Source organism: Thalia democratica, unplaced genomic scaffold (assembly GCF_965202585.1).
Source record: "Thalia democratica unplaced genomic scaffold, ktThaDemo2.hap1.1 HAP1_SCAFFOLD_872, whole genome shotgun sequence".
In the NCBI taxonomy this organism is placed as follows: domain Eukaryota; kingdom Metazoa; phylum Chordata; class Thaliacea; order Salpida; family Salpidae; genus Thalia; species Thalia democratica.
In genome coordinates, this window is record NW_028139823.1 from 1 (window position 1) to 12,147 (window position 12,147).

A 12,147-nucleotide genomic window follows, 5' to 3' on the forward strand; every position below is an offset into this window, starting at 1 on the left:
AAGTTTTATTTGTAAACAAATTTTAATTTTCACAACTAGTTTCTGATTTCAATTTAAAAAGTTTAAATTCTTAACTATCTTTCTCTAGGATTAAAATAGTCTTTAAAATTACTTTTAAATTTAAAAATTTTGATTTTTTTAAGGTAAGTTTTGTTTCTTATTTTTATGTTATCTTTAACCATTTAAGTTTTACTAACGAAATAAAATTTAAGTTATACATTGAAAATTGTTGTGAAAGATGCAAGTAGAAATCAAAGAAATTATAAAAAGTTTTAGGTCTGAATACTTGTTAAATTTTATTTCAGTTCTAGCACTTACTTCTTGGACTTAGTTCTTGTTGAAAAAAAATATTTTAACTAATTATTGCAACTTTTAAAATATCAAATAAATATTTAATAAAATAGTTTAACAAGAATTAATAAAAGATAGCACGTTCTAACTAAAAAAAAATAAGTAGATTTTTTGCTACTTGTAATAAACCACTATAACGGCTTTTAACAACCATCTTAAAAGAATTTTAGTACAGGTTGGAGCATAATAAAATAAATTGCAATACTTACAGTAACTCTAAAGTTTTTTATATTATTTGAACAGCAGTTTTTTTTAACTAAATAATAGCTTACTACTAAAAATTATCAAAAAAAGATGTGCTTTCAAAAACATGGGAGAAAATTAGAAAATCTGGAATAAATTTGGAAAACCTGGAAAAAAAATGGAAAAAACGAGGGGCAACCTTGTAATTAAAGCTATATATTGATTTAGTACTTGAATATAAAGTTAAGAAAGTAAAATGTTTAATTAAACCCGTAGAAACCCACAAGGCAGAACTGTTTTGCAAGAAGCATGCATTGCAGGGTTGCAATCTCACGTTACTGAACTTCTAAAATACAAAGCTGATGCACGAATAAGAGATGCCGAAGGAAACTCTGCACTTCATGTACGTTTAATTTAGTGAATTTTTATTCTTTTGTTTTACATGTTCTAAGTTGGACTCAAAATTATTTATTACTCTATTTTATTAGTTATTAAAGTTTGAATATTAAGTATTAATTATGTTTTCTAATAAAATATCCAAACTTATAAAATTGGTTGGAGTATTGTAACAACAATTCTCAAGTACTTAGTTTATTAAAATCAACAGTTTACTAAAAAATGAAATTAATAGTATTGTATAGCTATACGGACTCTTGGATAGGTATGATAATTTATCTTTAGATGTATTGTTAGATACTATCAATTTCAATTTAAATAACAGAACAAAGCTTTTATGTGTAAATAATAACAGCTTTATTTAGCATTTCGCTAGAAATTAATTTAATTTTTGATTTTTTTTACAACACATGTGCAAAGTACTTTTTTTAAAAATTATATAGACTATCAAAAAGTAGTTGCAAATTAAGAAAAGAACAGTTAAATTTATTAATTCATATTTAAATTTATCTATAGATTATATCTTACAGCTAGCTTGCAGGTTCAATCAAGCAAGTGTTGCAGAAATCCTCTTAACAGAATTTGAGGATAGTCCCCAAGTGAGATGCTTCAACAATGGATGGGTCCCTCTTCACGAGGCCTGTCGGTATGGGAACAATGAATGTGTTGTCAAGCTTTTAGAACACAAAGCAGCAATATATCCCAGGTTTGTTATTTACCAGCGGTTAGAGTTGTAACTTTTGTTTAAAGTCATACTAAATTTTACAATTTTAACTCATTTTTAAATTTTATAAAGCTTGGTACAACATATTTAAATAAGCATTTATCTTACTTAAGAAAATACTTATAAAATGAAATCAGAGCTAGTTATAATGTTTACTAAATATTTTTTTTACTGCTTCTAGTTATTAGTTTACATACAATAGATCAAGCATAGGAGAAACTCCGTTAGAAATCTCCCGTCAATACAAGCATCAAAAATGTGTTAAAACTTTAGAATGTTGGAGTGTTGCTAAATGTGTTTATCCCCCTGCACAGTGGCTTCATAAGCAAGTTGATAGAAATGTATGTTTATTCTTTCACAAAATAGAAAATAATGAAACTTATTCATTATTTACTCATGTTTTAATTGTTAGCTTGGTATTGCCTTTTTTTTAGCATACAATAAGAAATGTTGTTTTTAGATTTTTACCTAAAGTATATAAAACAACTTTAATCAAAAAAGATGTGCTTTCAAAAACCTGGAAGAAATTTAGAAAACCTGGAAGAAATTTAGAAAACCTGGAAGAAATTTGGAAAACCTGGAACAATTTTTGAAAAAACGAGTGGTAACCCTGTAATTAAAACTATATATTGATTAAATACTTGAATATAAAGTTAAGAAAGTAAAATGTTTAATTAAACCCGTAGAAACCCACAAGGCAGAACTCTATTAAGTATTTCAATTAGTTAAGGGAATCAATGTATAGATATTTTTTTGCTTTAATAAAAAACACCTACTTTTTTAACTTGCTTGTGATTTTCTTTTTACTTAAACACCATGTAAATATTTTTTTATATTACCCAGCAAGCAGTAGAGTATTTGGAAAAATATGGTAAATTGCAAGATGGCTGCTTTTTAATTAGAATCAGCAAAAGGTGCAACAACCAGCCAGTTCTTACCATGGCTAACAACAATGTTGTTTTCAACTACGAAATCAAAAATAAAGTTTGTTGTTAAAAAGCTTTATTAAAAAAAGTGTGTGTGTAGATTTTAAGCATTGAAATTTGAAGCTAAAATGTTGTCGATGAATAAAAGTGTTAATTTTTTTTTCAATTCATGAAAATACCACGAGTTTTAAAAATTTGCTGTAAGTAAATATTTTAACTGAGATAGTAAACATTAATTTTTTGCTTTCTAAACGAAAAAAAAAACAAGTTGTAAAAATGTTTTTTAATCACAACAGAGTCACATAGGAGTTGGTGGCAAGCTAGCGTCTTGGTATTTTATCGACGATGGTCCACTTTTCGCTTCACTGGAACAACTTGTAGCTTATTTTTTTGTTTTTGCAGACGGACTTCCTACACAATTAACCACTCCAGTTTCGCCAGATTCACTTTTAAGGTTATTTTCTATATATGCAATACGCGGAAGTTAATATAGCCTTTGTAAAGGAAATAATTTATTTGATTTTAATTTATGCTATGTTTGATTTTTAAAATTAGTTTCTTAATTTTTAGTTATATTGGTTAAAGAGGTTTTATTATTTATCTAGTCAGAAATGTTTTTTTTTCACAATTTTTTTTTTAATTTGTTTTAATGACTTTTTACACTTTTATTTTTACATGTAAAAAAATTTGTTAAGTTGTTTTGTAATGTAAAATTTATGCAAATCGTGTAAATATAAAGTAAAAGCTTGTATAAATGTAAGTTACTATAAGAGTAAGGCTTTTAAAATAAAACTGTATGTAGTAATTACATAAAATGATCTACTTTACTATATGATTAAACAAATAATTTTGTCACTAGACATTAGCTTGAAATTACAGTTTTAGTAGTTAAATTTTAAAAGTAGTAGGAGGCATGTTAAATTTTTCAAATAAGGTAAATAGGTTATTGTAAAATTTGCGTAATTTACAAACATCTTCTATTAATAAGCAAAATAAAAAATCCATAAAAGTTTATCAAACAACAGGAGATCAAGTTTGCAAGTTTCAAGCATGAAAAAGCACCCGCAAAGACCCCCGCCTCCTGTGAAGCCGTCGCTTCCTCCCAAGCAGCCGACAAACTTATTCCACACCGCGCACCAACCGCCTCCCCAGGAAAAACCCCGCCAGATATCCAGGGATTCGATCAGGCTCGGAAGGGAGCTGGGTCAGGGCGAGTTCGGCGAGGTTCTGATGGGCGTGTGGATGTGCGATGTTGGAAATAATGTAGGTTTTGTTATCAAGTTGATCAATGATTTTGATTTAAGATTTATATTCACCTAATTTTTTTAATAAAAACCCTAAATCTTGAAAAAAAATCAGAAAATCTACGTTGGTAATTGAGTCTACACAGATATTCTTTATTATATATAACAAGTTAACTGTTTACTTTTCAAAGTAACATCGAAAATAAAATTTTCCCGACATCAGATACCAGTTGCATTGAAAACACTTCGAGGTGATCAGCACAACAGCAAGGGAAATATAGAATTTCAGCGGGAGGCAGAGGTGATGATGAAACTTGATCACCCTTGCATCGTCAAATTGTACGGAATTTGTCAATCAGACAACCTCATGATGGTATGTTTTTTTTTTTTTTGAGTTACAACTTTCTTTTTCTTGCAAAGTTGTAGCAGCTAAACGTTCTCGCTTTATTAATAACCTGTTTTTCTTGACTAGTTTTATCATATAAATTGTATCTTATCACAACAGTAAAGATAAGCTGCATAATCAATAGACAGTTATAACCGTTTAGATATACTTTGTTGTTAACTTAAATATTTTGCTTCTGCTTTCCATATAAAATAATACTATTTGTAATTTTAAAACTTTGATTACTGGATAGCTTTTCTAGAAATTTGAGTTTTATTGTCCTTTGCTGATAAAAAGATTGAATATTTAGATGTATATATATTTCTTGATATATTAAAACTTGATTTATTGTATTATATGTATTACTTTATTTAAAAAGTAGAGCGAGTTATATTTGAAGTATAAACAAAAAACAACAGATTACATACGTTTTGCACCTAAAGCATTAATATTTAAGTGTTCATCAGACTGTGTTTTTTATATAACTGAATTTGGAGTTTATACTAATTCTACAAAAAAATTGATGATATTATGTAATAACCTATCGATCTATTAGCCGAATTTAAAAATCACTGCACAATTCGAAACTTTGTTATTTTTTTGGTAATATTATAAATCAATTAATCCAAAGACTGTATGTTTGATTAAGGCTGGAAAAATAGGTGAAATTAGCAATAAAAACGTAGAAAAATATTAATGAAAAGTTTAAAAACGAATCTCGATAAAAATTTAGTAAATATTTTAGAATACCTAATAAAAACTGCTCATGTTCTTTGTATGTTTTTATGTTAAACTTTAAGACTGTCTTTGTTTTTTTTTTTGAAAAATAGTTTTTAGTAGTGCAAGCATACATTTTCTTTTTCTAGTTTTTTATTTAAAGCTCTAAGTTTTTCGCGATTTTCATATTTTTAGTTCATTTTCAAACGCGCATAATTTGCAGCTGTTTTTTAGTTAAATTTTGTTTTTGTTTTGTTTATTATATCCTATTTTATGCTGTTATTTATATTTTCACCTTTTAAGCTCCATATATAATTAGATATTTCTGTTGCGTGCCTGTTGTTTTCGTTTGTTAAAGATGTTTTATAGTTTTCTTGTTTTTGTTTAAATATATTTCCAGTAGAACCTATATAAAGTTTTGTTGTTTATTAGGTTTTATAGTGGCTCTGTAAATATGGTTATATAGAACACATTAGTTAAATTCTGATTCTAGTTATATAATAAATACAGTCTGATGAACATTGAAGTCTTTATGCTTTAGTTCCCAAACATATGTTTTCTGTTGTTTTTTGTTTACAATATAAAGAAATATATACAGATGCTGTTGTAATTTAATAACCGAGATTTTTTTAATCAAAATAAAGTATATTTCATAAACTGTACATAATAGTTGTGTGTAAGTTATTTCCGTCCACAAGCAAGCAATCAACTAGTTAGTTTGATTTGAAGACTGTATTAATATTAATAGTAATTGTTAGTTATTTACTGGTTGAATTTAAAAAAATAAGTTACTGCTTCTATTCAAGCTAGCTGAATGACAACCAGGTAAAGTAATTGTAATTTAAAAATGTTTTTAATTAAGAACTTTTTCTTATAGCCTCGGCTTTAAAAAGCATTATATATACGAATAAATTAAACAATGTATAACATTACTCTAAACAATCTTGCTTAACTAATATTTCATCGTGTTTTAATAACTATCCTTACGTCTATTTTAGAAAAATAAAAAATGCACAACTTCACATTAGTTTTTTTATCTGTCAAAATGGAACGTGAAAAGCCATTTTTGTTGCCGTTAGATGACACTCTGTAGCGAATAAACGATGCTAGTTCTTAAATTGAAAATAAATATTAAAAACAAATTTAATAGCGAAAATATGAAAATGATAGAAAATCGCCTTTTGTTTTAGACGGTAGTAAAATAATGTGTTTAATATACGTTTTTATTTGCGTCTTTAAAGTTTCGTAAACGAATATAAGTAATTGTCAAAATAATAAACAAGTCTGTACGTAAAAAAAGAGAGTTTTCTTTGCTTTCTATTTAAAATATAATACGTTTTGAAAACATTGGCATTCGGCAGTCAGGTGTTGAGCTTAACAATTGGAAATACTTCGAAACGTTTATTTATAATATGTAGTCCGTTTGTTCTCACGGTTTAAGTATGTGCACATTAGTTTATTATTTGTGTTCATTTTTTATTGTTATTAGTTTTCTAGTGGTTCTGTAGTGATCATTTATCTTTCTGTGTTGTTTAGTTAGTAAATAGAATATATCTTTCGATTTGTATATCAATCTAATCTTCTATAACCAGTACCCAAATATATTAACATTTATCTAATCTGTACAAACTAGTAATAACTGTCAATAAAATATCGGTAGCTTTAAAAGTTAAATTACAATAAATGATATTCGATAGATGTTCTCAATAAAATGTTGTTTTTAGACTAATCTTCTATTAAATCTGTTACAGTCTTTTTAAATTTCATTTGTTTGTCTTTTTAAAATGTTACTTTTACACTAATACTTTAATTTTTTCTGTTCTAATAAATTAAATGTATAAAATAATATAGTGCATCTTTCATTTAACACAGAATAAAAATATTAAAACATACTAATCACGGTTGCCAAAAAACATTAAATCTTTGAATAACCTGGAGTTTGACAATTTAGGCTAAAAAAAACTTGGAATTTGAGAATTTTTGAAAAAAATCCTGAAATTTTGAACAAAAATCATTTAAAAACCTGAAAATACCTGGAATTTTAAATTGAGTTTACATGTAAATTAACAAAATTTCTATTAGATACGAAAAAATCTATCATAAAAATAAAATAAGTTCTTGTATCATAAAAATATTTTCATTAAAAAACAAGTAGCTTTACAGTATCTTTTCAATGTTGTTATACTATTTAAGTCAGTTTTTTAAACTTAAATTTAATTTTTTACTAAAACTGGACCAAAAAACTGTTTTTTAAAAACCTGGAAGAAATTTACAAATAGCCATTGGCAACCCTGATTAATTGTAATTACTAATTAGGTTTAAAATGATATGCATTTTGCAGGTTCAAGAATTAGTAGCAATGGGCTCAGCTTTGGATTATATACTTGATTACCCTAACGCAGTTAACCAAACAGACTTCAAGTTGTGGGCAGCACAAATTGCAAGTGGAATGACTTATCTAGAAGAAAAGGGGTTAAAACTACTTAAATATATATATTTTATCAAATAATAAATGTAGTTAGAATAAACTTAAGGAAGTATAAAGTATCATTTCAAGTTTTTTTTAACAACTTGTTTACCATATTAGAAGCTTTAATTCACTAACAGACTTCTTTTTGGCTTTGATTATTTGTACGGTATTAGGATATCTCAGTCTTATGATTTAGTTTTTATTTTATTAGATTGTGTAAATGCGCCCCGTTAATAATTTATCCTGCGTAAAAAACAATATAAAAATGTAAAAAAAAAGTTTTAAGAGCTACTAAATCACACAAGTTTAAATATATTTTAATTCTGAAGTCACTAATTATAATTTTTAACTACAAAAAATAACTAAATATTTATATGAAGATACCTAAATATAGTGATCCTTAAGTAGGACTCTTTATCATACAGTTCAATTAAATAACCAATAATTCTTTTTGTTTAATATGTGTGCTTTTTTTTTCCAAATGTTTCTGCGAACCGTTTTGCGATTTCTAGTCTAAAATTCGCTTGCTTTCCACCAGGGTACTCTTGAGTACATAAAGCAACTAATCTTTGCCAAAAGCATCAATTTTGTGTTTTTTAAACAATAATGTCTGTAATAGTTTTATATTTGCTTATTATTTCTATTTTACAACTGAATTAAATTAGGATAAAGTTCATGCTTATTTATGCTTAGACAGCGTTTAACTGATTTGATTCAACTTGTATGCCTAAGCATAAATTTAACCAAACTCATGCATGCTTCTCAATAAACAGTATACAGCCACAGATGTTTTTAACCAGACTTGTATAGTTAAGGGCTATGTTAAATCTCTTTTTTCACGACTTGATTTTATTTTGTTGGATTTAACTAGGCTACGTTGTTTTTTTACAGATTTAAAATTCAAAATAATTTTTGAGATACAGCCGGATTTTGAGATTTTTGATTTTAGAGTTCAGTATGTTCCTTATGGGAAAATAAAACTAAATTGGCGCATAACTAGAAATCACTTAAAATCTATTTCTTTTACGTTTTTCGATATAACTACCTCAAAATTTCAGGAAATATTCTTTATAATATTTACAGTAAAAATATTATATTTTCAAGTATCTCAAATCTTCCCTTGGTTGAAATATCTGTCACAACAAAATTGAATAAATTAATTCAATGACAAAAAAAACACGAACATTTTTTTTTTGTTTATTTTTGGTATAATATTTTATTTTTTTCTGCGACATAATTTTTAAATATTGCGAGGAAAACTTCCTTAAAGTTTGAGGTAATTATCATTTAAAAAAATGTAGGAGGAGATAGATTTTTAGTGAAATAGTCTTTTTTTTTGCCTTTTTAGTTTGTGCCTCCCGTAACCTATTGAACCTTCCGACTCTCTCCGACTATATCTCAAAAATTATTTTGAGTTTTTAAAATCTGAAAAAGCAACTTGTAGCTTAGTTAAAACTCAACAAAGTAAGATCAAATTGTGAAAAAAGTGGTTTACTCCTCTCATATGCCCTTAATAATCTTATAATATTATTAGCTGTTTGACTTTATATATATATTTCTTCATGTAATAGTTCATAGTAACTAGACTCTATATCTTTAATTGGTTTCTGAAAATGGTTGTAAAAATTTTTAATAAAAAAAAAGTAATTTTTATTTTCAGATTTGTTCACAGAGATTTAGCACTGCGAAACATTTTACTTTCTAGCAAACAGCTAGTTAAAATATCAGACTTCGGCCTCAGTAGAGCTGTGAAGTGTAGTGAAAATGGTGATAATTTGTACACCGCATCTACTGGTGGCAGGTGGCCTGTTAAATGGTTAGTTTAGCTGTTTAGAAAATTTCATACTAAATATTTTTTAGTTTTGAAACTAGTGTTTATTATTTTGAAACTTTTTAAGTTTTTAATTCTTTTACAGCCTTATCAAAATATTTAGTAAACCAAGGTTGCCGTTTTGTGAATATATTTAAATATAGTATTTAAAATAAAATTGTTTTATTGTTGTTGATTTTTATTGCTTGCAATATTATTGACTAAAAATTGTTTATGTTTAAAGTTTAAAAGTAATGATATTATAATATTTTAGTTTTTCAAATCGTCCTTCTGGTATGTCAATTGTTATTTGTGATTTTATTGTCTTTACCTTTATTACTATATATAAAAAACTGTATACTTCATATTTTTTTATTTTTAAAGTAAACTTCAAAAGTTAATCAAAACTATTTAGTTGCCTTAATAAAAAAATAGTGTTATCATTTAAATATTTTGAAAAATTATAAAAATCAACACTTTCTGTGGTAAGTATTAAATTGAAAAAAAAAACTTTACTTTTGTGTTCACAATACTGAATGTATTAAAACTTTTGACTATAATTTGTAATTTAAACTTTGAAGAAATTAAAACTCTTCTCAAGTTTTTATAGACGACGTTGATCTGTTGTGAGCGTAATATATTTTCTAAAGTTAAATGAACTACATAAGCCAACGTATCGAAGTTGAACAGATTTTTTGAGAAATTCTGGTTTTAAAACATTTTTTTTTGTAAAATTTAAGTTTCCATTAAACTTTTTAAGTAATTATATTTATAAGGTATGCATTGGAGTCGATTTATTACGGAACTTTTTCATCGAGCTCAGATGTATGGAGTTACGGTGTGACTTTGTGGGAAATCTTCACAAAAGGGGAACAGCCTTACCCGGAAATGGGTGGTTCCGATGTATGTTGCTTTTAAAGACGATTTAAATTTGTTTTGTTTGAAACTTGTTATTTACATGATACCATAGAATTATATTGCAAACAATAACTTCACGGTATTTATATGTTTTATACTTAATGATTATATTCAAGTTTACTGTTTTATACATGGTTATAGTAAAGAATTTAATAGTACAATAACTTATTTTATTAGCAAACAAACATCTAAAAACATGTTATGTGATCAAACCCAATATTAAAAAAAAATTAAACTCACCTAAATATACTGTTACATTAGTTTTTTTTTCTGTTGTTAAAAGAAAATATACAATTTAATACTTTTAAACTTTAAGGTATTAAGGTATAAAATGAATTAGTTAAATTTAGGTTAAATGCAAAGTATTTGTTTTTTAAGGTTTTAACAGTTTAAATGTGTGTTTTAATTGGTTAAAACTTGCAGGTGGTCAATTACATAGAAAAAGGACATCGTTTGGCACAACCTGAAGGGTGCCCGAACAAAATATACAAAATTATGTTACAGTGAGTTCTTATAACAAACTTATAAAATTAAAACAAACTGCAACACCTAGTATCAAAAATTATAAAACTTTTAAAAGTAAAACCATAAAATAAATGTTTTATCTTTGGTCACCCAATAATATATGTACTCAATTGGCTTTAATATTTTGTTAATTGCATTTGTTATTTATTTAACCCGAAGTTTTTTAAACCTTTTATTCCTATCTTTCTTTACATTAAACTCAAACATCATATACTTTCTATTTGTTTTCGTGATTCTATAGTACTCATGAAGATAGTTTTTAAGTAGAAAGGTCAGGTTTTAAGTTTTTATGTCATAATGTTTTAAACTTTTGTTTAACATAACAGTCGGTCAAGTCCCAACAAAAATTCTGCTTTATTATTTATACGTTAAAATAAAAATTGTTGTTTTTCTTTTGATTATTTTAGTTGTAAACTGTTAGACAGTTTTTGTTAAATGAATTCTAGTAAGTCGCTTTTGAGAATGATTGTGTTTGAACTTTATTGTCAAAGTTTGTTTTATGTAAATAAAATTTCAATTACGAGCAAATTCGCAGATGCTGGCACGCTGAAGCGAAGCAAAGACCAACATTCGCTCACTTGCACAAGAAGTTCAGAAGTGACCCTGAGTACTTCAACATATACGTGCCTGGACACAAGCAGCCTACAACCGGTTTATAGTGGATTCAACAACCGCCTTCTTTCACAATTATGCAATGAAACTATAAGTTTATTTTGATGGTTTGTATGACAAAAAATTACAGTTGTTTTTTTTTGCGTCCATTTTAACGTTTTGTTTTCAATCATTTTTCATTTCGAAGTAACATTTTTTTTAATGAATATAACAAAAGCCTCCAGGCGTTTCATTTTTATTAAAGTTATTCGCAAAGTGTCTCTGTAACTAGTTTTTAAGCTCTGTACGAACGACTCTTAGATTTGAAAATGACAGAAATGAATTTACTTTTGTAGTAAACTGAAACTTTTTATTAACATTCTTGTACCTTACGCTTCTTACAATTATATAACTGTGTGTTAATACTTAGTTTTTTAGACCAAAAATACGGCTTGTATGATTACTTTTTAACGATTTTACTGTTTAAAAATATTGTTCACTTGAATTATAATTATGTCTGAGTTTTTTAATTATTTTACTTATATTTGAATTAACTTTATATTTGTTCAAATTGTTTTTATCCAATTGTGAAGTTCCTTTTTTGCTTCCCGCTTTAATGCTGCTTTCGTCACACTTTATTTAGCTTTTTTGGCTTATTTACAAGCTTTTTTATTTAAGCCGCACAGCTTATTTAATGTTTTTATGTATACTTTATATATTACCGATTGTTTAAGTTAAAAATCAAAAACATTGAACGTTTTTTTATTATACTTAGTTGCTTAATTAGTTATTTATCATAAAACCTGTTTAAATTGCAATTAAAATATATACAGTTTAAGGTTGTAAGTTGTAGAATAACTGAGTATACTTTAAAATCTTAAGTTAATTTTCATATAATAGTTTATGT

General features: G+C 26.4%; 1 protein-coding gene across 1 annotated transcript; it reads left to right on the forward strand.

The window, feature by feature from the left end:
• Window positions 1–810: 810 nt before the first annotated feature.
• Window positions 811–11,947, forward strand: LOC145847300 (tyrosine-protein kinase HTK16-like; the record flags this gene model as incomplete). Its single annotated transcript, XM_082953554.1, has 12 exons — window positions 811–937; window positions 1,461–1,636; window positions 1,857–1,995; window positions 2,498–2,638; window positions 2,877–3,034; window positions 3,606–3,843; window positions 4,048–4,197; window positions 7,268–7,398; window positions 9,057–9,212; window positions 9,983–10,109; window positions 10,548–10,627; window positions 11,185–11,947. Coding segments are annotated over 12 exons (1,747 nt in total), but the record flags the coding sequence as incomplete, so codon positions are not given.
• Window positions 11,948–12,147: the final 200 nt, after the last annotated feature.